Source organism: Hyperoodon ampullatus, assembly GCF_949752795.1.
Source record: "Hyperoodon ampullatus genome assembly, chromosome: 10".
NCBI lineage: Eukaryota > Metazoa > Chordata > Mammalia > Artiodactyla > Ziphiidae > Hyperoodon > Hyperoodon ampullatus.
The window spans coordinates 67662439-67682236 of NC_136923.1; the positions used below are offsets into that span (position 1 = coordinate 67662439).

Genomic DNA, 19798 nt, shown 5'->3' on the forward strand with positions numbered 1-19798 from the left:
GAACAGGTGGCACAAATTCAAGTGGTAATAAATCATCCAAGTGCTTCTTCAACTTCTAACCCCCACGTTTTACTGCCTCCTGCCTAATTTAGAGAAAAGGAGAGAAGGGGCAAGAGAATCATGTGAGAAGGGCCAACAGCTTCCTCTCTTGGCAATATGGCAGGCAAAACAAACAGAAAAGCAAAACTTGCTGTCAGTCCTACCCTGAACACACATCAATCAAGTGAATAGGCTTACAAATGTCTGTAATATTATAAGGCCCATTAACTCACTCTGTGACTAACTGTAGCCTGATTTAATTAATTGTTTCCACTGTTGGCCTTAACTTCACTGAAAATAGCAAAAGGTTGATTGAAAAAGCAAGTGTATCCCTGTTCTTTAGATAACTTCACTGTGTACTGAACTGGTATGCTGCTTACCGTGGTCCAAGATACAAAATACATTGTTCCTCACGCTGCATTTTCTCCAGGGCTTTGTCAATTCCGATTGGAATGTCGTGGTCTTCTCCTTCGCCAACTATGAACCCCACATCTCTGCAATCAAACATCCTTCCACCACAGCGGCCTTCCAGGTGGACTGAGGGAGAGGAGAAGGACAGTCAACAGAGCTGCTCTTTGTGACTGGCTAATTCAGGGACGTGATAAATGAGTAGTTCTCCTTCCTCATTTCATCTAGAGACATACGTGCTATGTCTTGTTGAAGCTTAGTCTACCCAGTCTGGAAATTTAAGAACAATCATATTTCTTTCTGTTTTAAGTTTAAACTTATAATTACTGATAACTACATCAGTAAGATAGCTTAGAGGATAATAAAGTGGAAACACAGGTTTAACTTAAACCTACTATATAAGAGTGGTTTCCTCACCTATAACACAAAACAAGAAATACTAGATTATTTAATAGGTAATTATCAAAATGCCACAAACTTAATATCAAGTATACAAAGGCTTAAACATTTATAACTGCATCTTGGTTTCGGATGCTTGGGCTGAAAAACAACCGAATGGCTATTTCCCCAGTGATATTAAAGGGTTAACTGAATATAGAAGCTCTTTTTCTTTTCTTTGAGAGTTTTAATCTCATTCACAAATATGTTTGAATAAAAATGAAAAGGCCAAAAGCAACATCATCAACATATCTGTAATCCCTTAGTGCAGTAATAAATGTAAAATGTGAAGGAATCAATAGTCTCCTATAACTTGACAAATCAAATTACTCAACCCCCTCCTCTGAAATGTTAAGTGAAGAGGTCAATTTCTCAGGGCCTACTTCCTCACTGCACTCAAACTCAGCTCATTCCCAGGGTAATTTTACATAAGGGGCTTTTATGTTAATATAAAATAGGAAAACACATACAGATATATATTTTTCTCTTGGTTAGACTTTTTCTTCTGGGATAAACAATTCTTTGAAACTTTCCAACTACGTTTAATATTACAGATATTCATTCCTTTCCATTTAGGTCTTTCACTCAATAAGAAAAATGGATGGCTTGTATGACAGCACAACATTCGACAAGCAATGTAATAATTTGTCTTTCATAAGAAAATTTTTTATTCCTACTTCTGTAATATAATGGCCTTGATTCAAATGTAAGGAATTCCTAAAATGCTTCTTTTCTGAGACTGGTTGATCTACTTTAGATCAATAACTTGCTTTAGAGACTAAAAATCACTTGTTCTGTTACATTCGTTCCAGGAGACAATTATTTTCCAAATACAAATTCAATTCCAACTTACTCTACTTTTGAACTACTTGATCTCAAAGGTCCTTTGAAGCTCTAAAATTCTACGATTCTATGGCCCAGTAATATAACTCTCAATGTAGACCAGAAACCAGCTTCAAAGCTAATTCCTGTAGTTAATCATTTGATCAGGTTACCTTTAGCCCAGGCCTAGGAAATGAGAGAAACCCTGAAGAGTAAACAGCAGTGGCATAGACACTAGGGGCCGAAATGTCACATGGATATTTATGCTTTGAAGTTCTCTACCGTTTTCTATGTCACTAGGATTAATACCATCCCGATTTGTTCCCATTGCAGACATAGGGTGGAGTCGAAGACGCTCGGGCCAAACTAGAGAAGGCCTGACTCTCGAGTCAGACCTTCTAAACAGGGGCAAGAGCTAGACTGGCTCTCAGGGTGGAGGTGGCATACAGAAATTTTGTTCTATGTCCCATACTCACAAATGCACATGACTCTCTATTAACTCACTTTTGGAATGTTCTAGATAAAATACAGCTTAGCTTGCAGCAGAGTGAAAGTTCTTTTGAATTGGAAATAGTTTCAAAATAAATTCAACTTTATTATTTTCAAATACATACACACTAGAGAGGTTCTGCAAGGAATCCTAGGCTTAATATATTTTTTACTGGAGTAAAGGCTGGTGTTTCTAAAGAATTTGAGAGTTTGAAAACTTGTGTTTTTAAATATTTTAAAATCTGCCCAAGAAATTTAATTTAGACTAATGTGATGACACTTTTCATGAAAAAAGATTTGCTGAGCAAAGTGAGTTTCGGTCCACGTATTATAGAATATCTCAAGCATTGAGATTTATTATCCTAGTAACTCACAACTTAGTTGACAGATCTTTCTGAGTGAGGTTTATTGTTAGAAGTGTTTTCCTCCCTGATGGAGAGTACATTTAGTGGGGGAGGAAACTATCAGTACATTCGTTGTGGTTTTTGGTTGATCAAGTTTGAATGTGTTTTCAAAACAGGAAATCCAGAGACTCTGTGAAGGATTCCTGCCTGTGTGTCAGTTTCCTAGGCTGGTTTTTCAGCTTGATGCATATACTTGATATTAAAATTATATAAATAATTTCAGAAGTTCTCTTTACATGTGATAACCCTTCATATTAGGGAAAGAAAATATTGGCTACTAATAAACATGTTGGGAAAGATAAGTCAAGCAAGCAAGCAAGCAAGCAAAAAAAAAAATTCAAGTCAAAGTATAATGAAGGCATAATTAAGAAAGCAAAAAAAAATGTTCACCGCAGCCGGTCTCTCTAAGAGAAACAATATATGGTGGAACCAATGTTTTTGGCCACCTAATAGGGAAACATTTGCAGTAACTCTTATAAATACTTACTACCTTATATAGGGACCAATCTTTTTATTCTATTAAATCTCTTTTAAGTTGAACCTGAATAAGCACTACCTACAGTACCAGAGTCTTAAATTGATAAACTGATATGCATGCGTGCGTGCACACACGCAGCAGTCTTTACGTGTATATATAAAACCTTTTAATACTGACATTATCTGGAATGTCAGAGCAAGAAGAGGTATCACAGCCTCAGGGAGTATAGTCCATTGATTCTTTACATCTACAAGTAGCAAACACTCTCGCTAGATTAACTGGTTTCTAAAATTGGAACACTGGTGTGACAAGTTCTATAAGACAGCTGACAAGAACTCCTCCCCACCTTGGAGATGACTGCTGCAGCAGGGACCTCCATCATGGTGACAGATGCACACATGCCTGGCTCCCATAGATCCAATTTTTTTTAATTGTCTTGATAATTGCTACCAAAGAAAACCATGGCAGCTCTGGCTGTGGAAGACCTGTGGTTGCTTTTAACCTTGTATCGCTTAGTGCAAAAACTCATTTAATAAATATTTAATAATAACCATCATGACTCACTGGGAGCTTGGCCTCTAGGGCTCAGGAGGTCTGTTGCTAATTCCAACCAGCGTGATTTACGGGAAGTAAATGATCTATGACGTGCCCAAAGAGAATAAAAGTACATACAGGATGCTTCTACTTAGGGTTTTTTTGGGAAGAGAAAGAAATACACAAGTTAAAAAGGGACATTTTCTCTTGACTTAAAGTCTACGTAACTTAAAGGGGGGAGGTCCTCCAAACCCCACGAAGTCAAACCGAACCAAATTACCCGAGCCTTGCTGCGCAATCCGAGTGTAACCACATCAAGTGAGCCCAGTCTGCTGCAAAACATCACTTAAACTGGAGCTCTGACTTATTGTTCTCTTACTGCCCTAGAGCAATTTTGTTTTGAAGAGCACAGAACACCCTGTTCTGAATGTGGCTGGCACATGAACTCGATGTGCTGACAGCAATTTGTACTCCGATTAAAATAGGGGGGGAAAGGAAAGAGTGCACTGCAGTAAGGAAAAAAACTGGAATGCAAGAACCCGAAAACTGTATAGTTTGTATTTTAGGAAGCAAAACTGAGAAAGAGGCTCCATAACCCCCCCAAAAAGTGCTGTAAACGCTCCAGCCTAAAGACGTTAGCTCTGGTAAGTGTCTGTTTTTCCCTTTTCTAATTATAGTAGTTGGTGTCTGATAGCTTTGCACTCATTCCCAAAACAATTACTGGGTCATGGGGATCTGAATGGGAATGTTGTAATGGCATTACAACTAGACAAGACTGGTCATTTAGCCAGAGAAAACCAGGTTGTGACAGGTTACTCCCACTCGGCAAGGGTTTTCTCTGCTGCCTAATTCATGCCAAGGGAGTTTCTCTATGCCTGCATCTCCTGCCTAACAGAGCAAAGCATCCAAGAGACAGTGGGATCTTAATGACCCCCTGAAAAGGCAAATCCAGAGATGGATTTCTAAAATCAGGAGAGGCATATTAATCACTGATTAGAAGACAAACTCTTCCCCTCAGGCACGGTGGTCAAATTTCCCCCAAACTGCCTCCTGTCCCCCTCTGTACCATTTTGTACTATGATGAACAAATACCACTGGAAGATTGCTCATGGCACTGAGGGGACAGATGCTGAGAGCAGGTGTGGAACCTGGCTACTTGAACAGAATAACATTTATGCAAATGGTTATATGCCTTAGTCTAAACAGGAAGCATACACACAGCAATAAATTCTATACCAATACAAATCCTCACCACTCTCCTCTTTACACCAGACTGGATTCCAGTCCCATTCTGTCACTTAACAACTGTGGCTTTGGGCAAGGTCATTTCAATTATCTGAAGCTCAGTTTCTTCATCTATAGAACAGGGGAAATAATGTCAGCTAACTCCTAATTGTTGAGAGTATTAAATTAGGTATTGAATTAAAGCTTTTAGCCCAATACCTGGCATGCATTCATTTAATGTCAGGGTGGCTACTATGTGAAAATACTGTGTTATGTGTGGATAGACAGAGATGAACTCAGTGAATGTTAGCTATGATTATTTTCCTGCAATTAGTGGTAAATTATACCAGATTAAACATGTTTTAGAACTTGGTATAAGAAACCACTTAATCGCTCCACAGAGAGAGCTGTCACAGTATGAATAAAATTCAAAGTAGGCAAAGGCAATATCTTATTTTGTACCTCACAGTGTGTACAACTGTGTGTACAACACACAGTTCAGGGCCAGAAAGTAAATATTTATTTAATGATTAATCTGAAAACAGGGCATTAAGGAAAATGGTAGTAATTTTCACTCATTTATAGGAATTTTCCCTTTTGAATATGTTAGTACTCCTATTTTTAATAAATGCCAAGAGCTATTTAAATTCTTTACTGATATGGAGTTTTGTTTTTTAATACTATTCCAAAATAAAGGTCCACTGGCTTAATTTCTTAATAACAAAAAGATTATTTTCTACTAAGATTTTACTCTACCTGAAGACTTGAAGATACCTTTTTAGAAGGAGCTATATAAATCCAAAATATATGAAAGAATAAACACTATCCATTTTAGACCCAAGTACCATACTACATTATTTTGTAAAAATATATAATAAAATGGTTTCAAGAACCTGTTCTCTCTTACTGGACAAAATTTGCCAAGACATTCATAAATACTTCAAAAGCATGTGAAAAACAAAACCCCAAAAACCCTCATAGCTCTATCAGATTTCAACATGGTCATACATGAAATCTTTCCTCTATTTTCAATTTTTGGACCATTTTGGTTTTTGGTGTTTTATTTATAAAGAATACCTAGCTAGATTTTGTCATCACTGTGTCAACCTTATGAGAATTTCTGCCTTTAATAGGTGACTTTATCTCATTCACATTTTTTGTAATCACTGACATGACTGATTTTATTCCTACAATCTTATTTTTGATTTCCTACATCATGTTTTCTTGTTATTCTTCCTTTATTACTTTTACTAAATTGATCAAACTTTCCTCGTTCCTTTACTTCCCCACTCCATGCAGGGTCGCTTGGAAGTTCTACATGCTATTCTTACTAGTACCTAACGTTAAATTTTAAACAAATCATTCAACAGTATGTGTGTATGTGTGTATATATATAGACATACATACACACATATACATATTTATCAATGTGGACTAATCAGCATAATCTCTCCTTGAATAAGAAAACCTTCTTAGACCATTTGCTTCCCCTCTTCATTTCCCATTTGCACCTCATTTTGTCAATTACTGTAGCTCCATACTGTTAAACAATTATTATTTTTAACATTATAGTTCTACCATTTCAGAGATCCAAATTCAGCTGTCATGTTATGGAAATTACTTTTATGCTCACTAATGTTTCTTATGCCTTGGATCTTCACTTCTTGGCTTTATTTTTTGTGATGTTTTAGAATATCCTATAGTATTTTTTTCAAAAAGGGCACAAGTCTGCATACTCCAAAGTTAATTTTGTTCTCATACTTAAGTGATAATTTGGCTGAGGATAGAAATTTAGGTTTAAAATATTCAGTTACAGACAATGCTCAAAGCACTATCTTTTAGTATTTAGTGTCACAAATAAGTCTGATGTCATTCTGATTCTCATTCCTTTGCATATAGCTTATTTCTCCCCGGAAGAGTTCAAAATTTTCTTTTAAGTTATGGAATTAAGATATACATACAGTGGAATATTACTCAGCCATAAAAAAAGAATGAACTCTTGCCACTTGCAAAAACACAGATGGACCTAGAGGGTATTTATGCTAAGTGAAATAAGTCAGACAAAGACAAATACCCTATGATTTCACTTACATGTAAAATCTAAAAAAACAAATGAACAAATAAAACAGAAACAGAGTTACAGATACAGAAACAAACAGGGGGATGAGAGAGGGGTAGGGGGATGAGTGAAATAGGTGAGGGAGATAAAGAGGTACAAATTTTGTTAGAAAATAAATGTCAGGGGATGTAATGTACAGCATAGGGAATATAGTCAGTAATACTGTAATAACTTTGTAAGGTGACAGATGGTAACTAGACTTATCATGGTGATCATTTTGTTAATGTATAAAAATACTGAATCATTATGTTGTATACCTGAAACTAATGATATTTTAAGTCTATTATACTTCAATAGGAAGGGAGGGAGGAAAGAAAGGGAAATTTCACCAGGATGTATCTAGGTGAAAAAGCACTCCTTACTCCTGTGTGCCACCATCAACTGGCCCTTTCAGTCTTAAGATTCTTCTATCTTGGGGCTTCCCTGGTGGTGCAGTGGTTAGGAATCTGCCTGCCAACGTGCAGGACACTGGTCTGGGAAGATCCCATGTGCCACGGAGCAACTAAGCCCGTGCACCACAGCTACTGAACCTGTGCTCTACAGCCCGCCAGCCACAACTACTGAGCCTGCATGCCACAACTACTGAAGCCCATGTACCTACAGCCGTGCTCCGCAACAAGAGAAGCCACCCCAACGAGAAGCACACGAACCACAACGAAGAGTAGCCCCTGCTTGCCGCAACTAAAGAAAGCCCAGCCACAGCAACGAAGACCCAACGCAGCCAAAAAAAAATGAAAACAGAAAACACTGTGTGCGAGGTAAATTCTTAAGAAAAAAAAGATTCTTCTTTCTCTAGGAAACCTTCTTCCATTACACGTTTAGTTAGATACATATCGTCTATCATTGATTTATTATCCCAGTCTTCTAATTTTTCTTTCACTTTTCATCTCTTTGGTGGTTTTTTTTTCCCCCTCTGTTCTGAGATATTCTTCACTATCTTTTGTATCACTAATTCAAGATTCTGGGACTGTCCATTTTGCTTTTCAACCCTTCCTCAGAGTTCCAATTTTGATAATCATATTCTTAATTTCCACTTTTTTTTTTGCGGTATGCGGGCCTCTCACTGTTGTGGCCTCTCCCGTTGCGGAGCACAGGCTCCAAATGCGCAGGCTCAGCGGCCATGGCTCACGGGCCTAGCTGCTGCACAGCACGTGGGATCTTCCCGGACCGGGGCCTGAACCCGTGTCCCCTGCATCGGCAGGCGGACTCTCAACCACTGCGCCACCAGGGAAGCCCCCCAGATACTTTCTTATCTTTTCCTTTTTCAGAGAAGCTGATTCTTCTGACTCATGAATTTAATATCCTGTTAAATATCTCTGAAGATACTAATTAGTATTTTGAAAGTTCTTTTCTATTTCTTCTTAGTCCACCTCAGTGCTTCCGTTTCATGGTATTTGCTGATGATTCTGTATTGTTTGGCCATGCTTTATAAAGGAAGGATTCAGAAAGATCAAGTGATTTTAGTTACCTGACACAGTTTTTCTAAGCCATTGGATATACTTCCATGGTAGGCCTTTTCGCAAGAGGAGTGGGCTGATCATGCAGATCTCTGGGTGAAGATCCCAAAGATATTTATTGAGCATTTACTACATGCTGAGCATCATGTGCACAGGAAGGCTGGGGACACCTTTTTCCACTGGTGATGTAGGAAAAAGTTTTACTTCAGGAACAAAACACTTCAGCTTATTTACTGTTGTGCAGAGCTGCTTTCACTTTTTTCCGCTTCAAATCTGTTTTAAAAGCTCAAAGATACTTATGTTCTCATTCTGTAGTCCAAGTCCTAACACATGGAGCCTTCTGAGGCAGATCCCTACTTTACTTTAGAAATTGGGCCTTACTGGCTTTAGCTTGGGAGCAAAAGTCACAGCCAGGCCCTAGAGTAGTAACTCTCGAGTAGTAATTCTCAATCCTTGGCTGCAAACTAGAATCACCCAGGGAGTTTGTTGTTTTTTAAATACTTGTGCCTGGAGTTCCATCCTTTTGAGATTTGCTATTCTTATTTAACTGGTCTGGGCTGAGACCTGGGCATCAGAATTTTAAAAGCTCCCCATGTAATTCTAAATTCAGCCAAAGTTGAGAACCACTACACTACAGGCTTACTAGCCCAGCTGTTCCATATTGTTTTATAACAACCCTGATGATTACCCCATAGCCTGCCTTGGCTCCCTTGCACCAGCTGACTAAGCTTGGAGTTCTGCCCAAGCTTGTAGAGAAGAACAGTATGTACCTCTGCAGAGGTCTTCTCTACACCTGTTGTGGGTTGGGTTTCCTGAGTCTAGTTTCCATCAGCCCAATTTTATCTACTTTACTTATTCCAGAAATTCTCCATAATTTCTGATCCACTTCTTGTAGTCTTCCTATTTTCCACCACTAACACGGATTTCTTCCTCTTTTTTTGAAATCATTCTCCACCCCTCCCCTCCCCATCTCTCATTTCAGTGGGATTTGCAGAGGGAAAGGAGGCGAGAGGGAAGGGTACTCCAACAACTTGAATCCCTGCAGATCACTCTGTTGAAATTTTCACACTTGAGAATACTCCCGATTGTCTGCATTCTTTGCATTCAGATGTGGCTGAAAGCACTGTGAGGCAAGAGAGTCACACACAGCTAGTGTTTTGATGTGCCTACTCCAAGCACGGAAGTTAACTCAGAAGATGTGAGAGATGGGAGCTAGGGGAAGAGGAGCTGGTAGCTATTCAGAGCCTTATGTCAGATTGGCTTTTCTAAGAAAGCAAAGCTCAAAAGTAACAACGTAGCCACTACAGGCAATGAAGCTAAAGTATGATGACTAAAGTATCAGTCATCATGATAATGTCAATTAGAGTACCTTAGAACACAGTGACTTTTTTTAATGGAAAAAGGACAACACTGAATAAAAATTACAAGATGGTCATCTTAATTGACATAAAGCACACTGGAACAGAATCTAAAAATTGATTTGCAAGCATTAGGATCCTGATGGAGTAAAAATCATGATTTCTTTGAGAAAGAATAAATTCTGTCAAACTAATTTAACTTCTCTCTTCCCCAAAGAAATTATTAAAAGGAAGCAAAAGATCACAATTCAATAAAAGCCTTTTGAGTCAGTCCATAACTTTGTTCTTCAGAAAACAAACCAGCAAAAATCCTGGAGAAATATGATTTAGGTAACATTACTAAGAAGATATATAATTATTTTTAAGACTGTTACTGAAGACAAACTGATCATGGGTTGTAGGTCAACCCTGGTAGAGACAAAATAATTTGCTGATGGACTGGCTGTAGAGTATAAGAGAGAGTTTCTTTCCTTAAATCTATTTAAAGGACACAAAATAAATGATATAAACATTTATTTAGAGAAATACATTTATTTAGAGAAATAAATGTATTTATTTACAGAAAAAAGAAACTAAGTGTCTACCATGTATTAGGCACCTTTCTTCCCTTAACTGTCACTGGGGGTAAAAGATTATTATTCCCATTTTACAGATGAGAAAGCTGTATGCTCAAGGTGATTAAGTAACTTGTCTAAAGTCATAAAAATATCAAGTAGTGATTCGAAGATTCAAAATTCACATCTATCACTTCCAAAGCCTGTGTGCCCCCTCCCCCAGCTATTCACTGTACCTTTACACAGAAATGACAGAAACTTGGTCACTCTTGTGTATCTATAATGACATATCATAATGGATGATCACTGTCTATAGTTTTTCTTTCACTGTGGAACTGGCTTTAGTTCTAGGATTTCTACTTGGTTTTGAATCTAATAGTATATGGGTGCTCGTACAAAAAAAAGGCAAACCAGTAGTAAAGACTGAGTAGACTTCAAAAGGAACAAGGTGATCTTGGCTTCTGACAGAGACCACTTTTGAGTCAACCTTCTGTCCTCCTCCCACACAGAGCTAACTTGTCTCAAAGAGGGAAAGCAGGACACCTTAACCTTGATAAGTGACAATACAATAAATTTTTATCAAATTGATTTGTTCTGGAAAACCAAAAAGGGCTTTCGGGAGAAAAAGTAAGAATAAACCATTTACTCTAAAATTTCCCAGGAAAGTACAATCTAACAAGATGAGAGACAAAAAAATTAGTCATTGCCCTTTCTTAATACATTTAGAAACAGAAAAAATAAAATTATATAAAGGATTATTCACATACATTAAAAATTCTACTCATAGTATATTATCCTTCACGCAAAAAGGGGACATAAAAATACATGTATCTGCTCATTTCTGCAAAAAAATACAATAATAAACCAGGAACTAATGAGATTGGTTACCTATAGGAGGTAGGAAGGAACAGAGTGGAAATAATGAGAAACTGGGAACAGGCTAGTAGGGATGAGGGGGGGAGTAACACTTCTGAGTATATCTTTTTGTATCGTCTAGAATCATGGTAATGTTTCATACACCAAAAAAACAAATAAATAATTAAAACCTACCAGAGTGTGGGGGGAACCCCAATGGAAGGTAAACATAACAAATGAACTTAACCGTATTACAAATGAATAACATAACCATACTGAAGGGAATGAGGATGAAAGAACTAACCTAAGTTGGAAAACAGTGTTTTCAATGTATGCTATAGGCTAATGACAAAAGGAAGTACACTCAGATATTTCCTACTTAGGAAAAAAAAAATTTTTTTTTAATTTATTTATTTAGGCTGCGCTGGGTCTTAGTTGCGGCATGCAGGATCTTTGTTGCAGCATGCAGACTCTTAGTTGCAGCATGCGTGCAGGATCTAGTTCCCCGACCAGGGGTTGAACCCGGGCCCCCTGAACTGGGAGCATGGAGTCTTACCCACTGGACCACGAGGGAAGTCCCAGGAAATTTGTTTTTCACAGGGGTATGGGTTAGCAATTCTGAAACTACTTTCTGTATATACCATAATTGAGCAAATAAATAAATATACTGTGGATAATGAGAGCCAGGTTTCTCACTGTTGGAGAAAGCAATTTGAAAGAAGCAAAGAGAGGTAGCTAAAACAAATCTGTGGTGGGCTGAAACTTAAAGTGTCAGTATGTACTCATAGTTTTTAATATATATATATATACAGACTAATACAGAAGTACACACAGAATGTGTATATATGCATGTCGAGATATATGTATTTTTTAGCTCTGTTAAGAGGTTCTAGAAGCAATAACATTCCATAGCATGAGTATACCTAGCACCCAGGTCTTCATTTCTAAATACCATTCTCCAGTAAAAGGAATCAGCTCCTTGGAGGAATGGCTGATTCCAGACTGGGGGCAGGAAAATTACCAAATAAGCCCTAAGCATCTAGTGGTGTCATAAGTAAGAAAGTGCTCAAGAAACAATGTTGAAAGGACCAAAGAGCCAAGTTTAAGGAGTTTCCAATGGCCAAATCTGGGACAATCTGAGCAACAAAATAAATAAGAATAGTAATGAATAATAACCTACAGAATAAAATGACATCCATGGGTCAATACTGATACAAATAAACAACTGAATAAACAGGGGAGAAGAGGCAGCTCTTCCTTACAGCAGGATTCTAATTAAATGTAGAAGAAACAGTGGACATAGAAAAATCACCATTAGGCAAATACCATAGTAATAACTGTTGCATACAAAAATCATTCATGGATGCTAAAATTAGTGTGTGAAGGTGTGATGTAAAAGAGGTTATCTGCATAGTTTCCAAGTATTTCTTTCCCAATGAGATACTTAGTAATTAGACAGAGAAAAATAGTAACTTCACAGTGGAGAAACATGGCAGATCCCACCTTAACCAAGTGGCCCAAGTTAACATCAACAGTAATGAGACATCAATGTCATGTACTTCCTGATAATGATAAACTGAGACGGGCACATCACTTACGTATTTTTCCAAATATGCATAGCCTCAATCTAATCAGGGGAAAACATCAAACCAACCCAAATTGAGGGATATTCTACAATAATTGGCCTTCAATTATTTAACTTTAACTTCAAAAGTGTTAAAGTCATGAAAAACACAAAGACTGATCAACTGTCACAGATTGGAGGAGACAAGGAGACATGACAACTAAATTACAATGTTGGATCCTGAATTTGATGGTGGACTTGAAAAAGGACATCAGCGTGGCAACAGGTGAAATTCAAATAAGATTTGTAGAATAGTTAATAGCACTGAATCAATGTTAATTTCCTGATTTTGATAAAAGTACTGTGGTTAAGGAAGATGTCAACATTAGGGGAAGCTGGGTGAAGAATATAAGGAAATTCTCTGTACTAGTTCTGCAACTTTTCCATAAGTCAAAAATTATTTCAAAATGAAAAGTTAAAAAAATGACTCCAGTTGAAAATATTACCAAAAGCAAGATTTGATTTAATTTAGCCTGCTCCAAAGTTAACTCTACAGTGGTAGTTTTGTGGTATTGCCTATAGCTGGGAAGTTTTTCCTTTTAATTTAGTTGATAAAAACCTCCAATTTTACAATATATAAATTGTTAAATCTGGGGACTCACTGTATCACAGGGGGAAAAACCCTCTACTTCTGTATATGTTTGAAATTTTTCATAATAAAAATTTAAAATACGTTATAGACAAGATTTTTAAGTGCTTGTTAATATATTGAGGAGAATTTTCTATCATTCCTATAACTTTCATAAACATTTAGAATTCTATCAGGAATTTTTCGGGCTAGTAGGACCTTAGAAATTAAGGCGTCTACCCCTGCGTCACTGGACAGGAAAGAAGCTGATGCCAGAGAGGCAATGTCTAGTTAGAGTGGGCCAAAGCCTGAACCCTATCTTCCAGCTCCTGGTCCAGGTATTTCTCCAACACTATACACCTGAGCTCTTCTTCATTTATTCTAAAACTTATCAAGAGTGATAACTATCTAAACACTTTAACTACAATAGAACAGTAATACTATTTATAACTGTTTCCAATTAAAAAAAAAAACACTAAATTTGAACTAATTTGCCAGACTCGTGGAAATGAAACATGCGTTCAAAGTAGAATGTAAAATAATGTTGTGGTTCAATACGCAACATTAAAGATAAGAAAATCAACTATTCTAGTTTACACTTTAAAAATGAACTCTTTAGGCCTTTTATATTGGTATCAATAGTTCACGCTGCCATCCTTATTTAGTAATTTGATTTTTTTTTAATTCTTTTTATTTTATTTATTTTTATTTTTGGCTGTGTTGGGTCTTTGTTGCTGCACGCAGGCTTTCTCTAGTTGTGGTGAGTGGGGGCTACTGTACGCAGGCTTCTCATTGCACTGGCTTCTCTTGTTGCGGAGCACCAGCTCTAGGTGCGCGGGCTTCAGTAGTTGTGGCTCACGGGTTCTAGAGCGCAGGCTCAGTAGTTGTGGCACACTGGCTTAGTTGCTCTGCAGCATGTGGGAACTTCCTGAACCAGGGTTGGAACCCGTGTCCCCTGCATTGGCAGGCAGAGTCTTAACCACTGCGCCACCAGGGAAGCCCAGTGATTTGATTTTTTAAGGGAAGTATTTCTTTCTTTGTAAAATTTTAAAAGTTTTTTTGGCTGCGCCACGCAGCTTACAAAATCTTAATTCCCCAACCAGGGACTTGAAACTGGGCCATAGCAGTAAAAGTGCTGAGTCCTAACCGTTGGACCACCAGGGAATTCCCTTGATTTTTTTTTTTTTTATAACTTATAAAAAATTTTTTTTAATTTATTTGTTCTATTTATTCATCTTTGGCTGCATCAGATCCCCGCTGCTGCACACGGGTCCCCTCCAGCTGTGGCAAGCGGGGGCCACTCCTCACCGTGGCACACGGGCCCAGTTGCTCTCCCAGACCAGGGATTGAACCCGCGTCCCCTGCATTCGCAGGCAGACCCCAACCTCTGCGCCACCAGGGAAGCCCTCCCTTGATTTTTTTAAATGGAAGTATTTCTTTATGTTTTCTCACTACTGTCTTTTTTGAAGTACTTCAACTCAGTAAATGCCATCTTGCAAACATTTATCCATGCAGAAAGCATTTACTGAACAACAAATGTGTGTAAGGCTCTGTAGGTGATGCTGGAAACAAAAATACGAAGAAAGATTCTGGTCCTCCAGCACTCACTGTATACTAGGGAAATGGGCAGATGCTGATTAGAATATAAAGTAACAAGTAGTGTACACCTCCCTCTGGGAGGGTGGACGGGTGCTCAGTTGACCCAGTCCTCAATCCTGTCCTTATATCCAACTTATTAGCAAATGAAGAAAATGGAATAGCTGCAGGTCACTTAATAAATGACAAAAGCAGAGCTTGAACCCAGGTCTCCTGACACAGAACAGAATAAACTATTCTCCTGTTTTGATCTAACTAAAATGATGAACTGTTTTTTATCTTGATGACAGCCAGTGAAATGGGTTTGATAGCCCTGACGGGCATTACAATCTACTACTCTATTTAGTAACTCTGTAACCTTGGGTAATTTACATAACTTCTCTGAACTCACTTTTCTCACCTAGGGATAATTAATCATAGCTCAAAAGGTTATTGTGAGTAATAAATAAATAATATATAAGGCAACTAATATAGCTGTTGGCACACCAAGGAGTCCACAGACTAAGAATTCCTTGATGGATGGGCTTACCTTTTACTCATTGTTTTGAGTTTGAAGAGGCTGGTACATTTCTTGGCACACACAGGTTGAATGAATATTTACTAAATGAAGTCACTTTTTTAAAAATGTTGAATTTAAAACTATTAAGAGATATATATTCAATATATTTATTTTCATAAACAGATTTTTTAAAACGAAATCTCCATTTCATCCACATAATTGGAACCCAACTTTTAAGGACCAGTTCCCTCTCGCAGCAGTACTTACTTTCTACTGTCGCTCCTTCGTTTGGGTTTGAATACCCTTCTCCTTTCCGTTTGATTCTTCGGATAATACCTCCATCTTCAAATAAATCCTCTCCTTTGAAATCAAGAAGCTCAATCTAGAAAGGAAAAAGGAAAAAGGGATCTGACTGAGAACGGACCAAAAAAGCCAATTTAACATACTTAAAGGCAAGGGCAACCACTCTCCTTTCATTTTACAAAATAAAACTCTGTTTTATATTTATCTATGCTTCTTGGTTATTGGAAAAGTAGGGGAAAAAGAACACTGCACTTTTCAATACCTGGAAAGAAACTTCATGTAATGATAATGTCTAGGACTACATCCTGTGGGGCTGCAGAGCAAAGACAGACAGGAAATACTAGGAAAACTGCCTTGTGGGCAAAAAGCCAGAGTGACACAGGGCTGGCCCAGACTATTTTGTCTGACTCTAGAGGCCACCACTTTTTCACCCCAGATTCATGGAATCCCCTTCTTCAAATTAAGACTAAATCTTATGAATCAGGCCTACAACCAACTAAAGGTGTATTTTACCTAGCTACAATGTTTTAGGCATTTCCCCTCTTTAATTTTTTAATTAAGTATGGCCAAATATGTATAATTCAACACAAGATGAATACCATTTTATCACCATCTACTGCTTCTAATGAGGAAGTGAGATCTGTGACACTTATAAACCTCTGCAATATGAAAATAGCTTTACAACTTGCTTTATAGCTTTAGGTATATTTCAACATGTATCTCCCACATTTCCATCCTGTCTTCTGATCAGGTTTGAGTATGTCATAACTCATACCACTGACCAGAACCTTTATTTCTAAGCCTGTTGTCTTCTGTTTATTTGGATATGACCGTTTTCTGCCAGAGACACGTTTCTAAGAAAGCACTGGCACACATCCCTTGGGTTTGTGGGAAACAATTCAAGAAGCCAAGCTCCAAAATAAATAAGTTGGATCTGATTCTCAATAGCAAGCTCAGCTCCTTGTTCCACTGCCTGTTGCTTTGGAGCCAGCACTATAGTAGAGCAGATGCTAACAAGGCAACATCACACACATACTTGCCTCAAAAAAGAGAGTTGCATTCGAGGGAATTTTGGGGAGACTGCCAGCCGAGCCATATGCATATTCTGGTTTGCACAGTAAATGACAGATCTCTCCTTTCTTCATGGTAGCCACCCCAATGTCCCATGCCTTGATAACTTGGCCTAGGAGAAAGGAAAAAGTGGTTGAAAGCTATAGGCCATATTTTAAAAGACTTAACTGTCACGAAACAAAAGTTCAAACAAATTTCCAATTCCTTATATACTATTCAGCTAGGAAGTAGGGGCTAAAAAAAAACCTCAGTAAGACCTATACACTAAGAAATAAATTGTGATTTTTTTTTTTTTGAGGGCTATCAGAGAAGATTCTCTGCTGAGAAGGATGAAAGTAGTATCAGTTTCTGAACTGCTCAAAGACTAAGTCTTTGAAAAGTGGCAGTAACATCATCTTTGAAATGTGGCTGGGCTGCAGTTGTTGCTTAATTTATAATTTCAACCATAAGAATAAGTGCGTGTTTTCTAGGCAGAAATGGAACAAAAATAGTATAGAAAATGGAATTTGTCCTAAGAAAGCTTATAATTTAGTTGGGCAGACAAAAACAACAAACAAGAAACCGGAAAAGTATAAATTATATAAAAAGGCCCATGAAACAGATTTCTTCTCAAAATTTAGAGTAAGAAAAAAAGTGGGTTTTGCTTTTCTAAAAAAACCAGAATGATGTGTGTCCTTTTTTGCCAAATCACAAGCAGTGCAGAACTCAGAATTTTTTTTTTTTTGCCTACTTCCAGGAAACAAAGCTTACTGCTCAGCTGTAGAACTATATTAACCTATATAATTGTAATTGTATCTTACAATAAGCAGTCCCAAATCCTTGGGAAACAATAGAAAATGTACAAAATTTCAAGGGATAATATACACATTTGAGGTGCTATGTCAAAGACTTAAGTATTCAAAGTGAGATCAGGTAATAAGCAATGAACTCCAGAGAAGGTGAATTTTGAAGAGAGCTATTATCTTGAACTGAGAACTGATGTTAGGATTAGAGTAAGGATGATTAGAATAAGGGGAACCCTATACTAAGGTATGTAAGTAGATATGGACAAAGCATTTGTGACTCATGACTTCAGCTTAGTCTTAGGCATTACAACTTTTCAAAATATCAGATACACTTATTTTAGTTAAAAGCGTATATAAGGGGGCTTCCCTGGTGGCGCAGTGGTCGAGAGTCCACCTGCCGAGGCAGGGGACACGGGTTCGTGCCCTGGTCCGGGAAGATCCCACATGCCGCGGAGCAGCTGGGCCCGTGAGCCATGGCCGCTGAGCCTACGCGTCTGGAGCCTGTGCTCCGCCAACGGGAGAGGCCACAACAGTGAGAGGCCCGCGTACCGCAAGAAAAAAAAAAAAAGTGTATATAAGGTATACACGCCAATTATTAAAACACACATGAGAGAAAGATATAAGTGAAAGGTAAAAGGTCATCCATTCCCTCCTTAAAAGAAGCCACTGTTATGTTTTTTTTGTATCCATCCACTGTGTGCTGTCGCTTTTAAAAAAATTTAAAACACAAATGACAGCATACTATACATTCAGTTCTGAACTGTTTTCTCATTACACAGATACATATTTTAATTATATAGAAATGTTATAAATAAATATATGTTTAAAATTTATTCATTTATGTGTATATAGATATCTTTATCCATCAGCAGATAGGATATGCGTTTTAGGGGTTAGACGTGCAGTCTGCTTTAACTTCAGACTGACTAAATTAGAATACCAGGTCAGCCCCATATTAGTTGTGTGACCTTGTGCAAGTTTCCTCATCTTCAAAATGTAGATAATAATAGTACCTGCCATACAGTTGTTCCAAGAATTATTAGATAAAATATGTCAAGTGCCTGGCATATAATATGTATTTAACAAAGGATAGTTATCATCTTCGTAAATACATACTGATCTACTTCATTCTCAGTGGCTGCATAATATTCCAGTCACTCTACTATTGAGATACATTGTCAACAGTACTCTAATAAGAATTTTTGTCCCTTATGTTTGCCTATTTTGTGCAAGTATATTTGGAAGGTAGATTCCTAGAAGTACAAAGGTGATGTGCACTTTCCATTTGATAGTGCCCAACTGCCCTTCCAAAAGGACTACATCAATTTATATGCCCACACACGGTTCCAATGTGAAAACAGTCTAGAATCATCAGATGAAATGTAAAGTCTGCTGTTGACAGGCTGCTCTACTGTCACTGATGCTCTTCAAAGACTGCAATGGTTTTAGTGTGGGCCATTTAGAACAACTTTTTTTTTTACTCTCAACTCTGATATTTTAAGACAAATACCTTACACCCTCTTTCAGGAAATCTTTGTATTATGGGGTTACTACTGTACATTTGCTCAAGGCATTCAGCCAATTACTGAGGAGCAAAGGCCTGTCTAGGACTAAAAATACAAAGGTGGCTGTTCCCTTCTTCCTTCCAAGAAACATGCAATGTAGTATGGCTAGTGGAGCAGAAAGATACCTGCCGTGATTTTTTTAGCATGGTGAACACTAACATAAGAGTACAAACAGGGGCTTTTGCCTTGGGGTGGGGTTGGAACAGTCAGCAAAAGCTTACGTCACAGATGATGCCTATGCTAGGCCTTAGAAGTTGGAAACATCAGCCTGGCTATTAAATCCACAGGAGTCTCAAGCTGAATAAATCATGCCTATGCCTTTGGCTCTTCTTCTCATTCAGGAACGTTAAAGCTTCTTTTAAACACTGCGCTTTAGACACTGAAGGAAACACGCTGAGCAAAGAGCCAGACTGATATGAACACAGGTATATTTCTAAAACTGCCAATCTTGGGTCTCTTTTCTTAAAAAGCACTTCCCCCTGATTTAAAAAATAATAATACATACTCATTATAGAACACTTGCAAAGTATATAAAAGCACAGAGAATAAAAAACCTCTGAAATTTCAGCATCTGGAGTAAACTGTCAATTTCTTGGCTCATTTTCTTC

The 19798-nt window shown here is 37.8% G+C and overlaps 1 protein-coding gene across 1 annotated transcript in view; it reads right to left on the reverse strand.

Moving 5' to 3' along the window:
• The window catches only part of FKBP5 (FKBP prolyl isomerase 5), a gene marked incomplete at its 5' end in the record, with an annotated part of 55222 nt that overhangs the window by 17080 nt on the left and 18344 nt on the right, over positions 1–19798 (reverse strand). The window contains 3 exons of the mRNA XM_079713293.1: positions 420–576; positions 15734–15848; positions 16810–16952. Of these exons, the coding sequence (XP_079569419.1) occupies positions 420–576; positions 15734–15848; positions 16810–16952 (415 nt within the window). The remainder of the gene's footprint in view (positions 1–419; positions 577–15733; positions 15849–16809; positions 16953–19798) is intronic.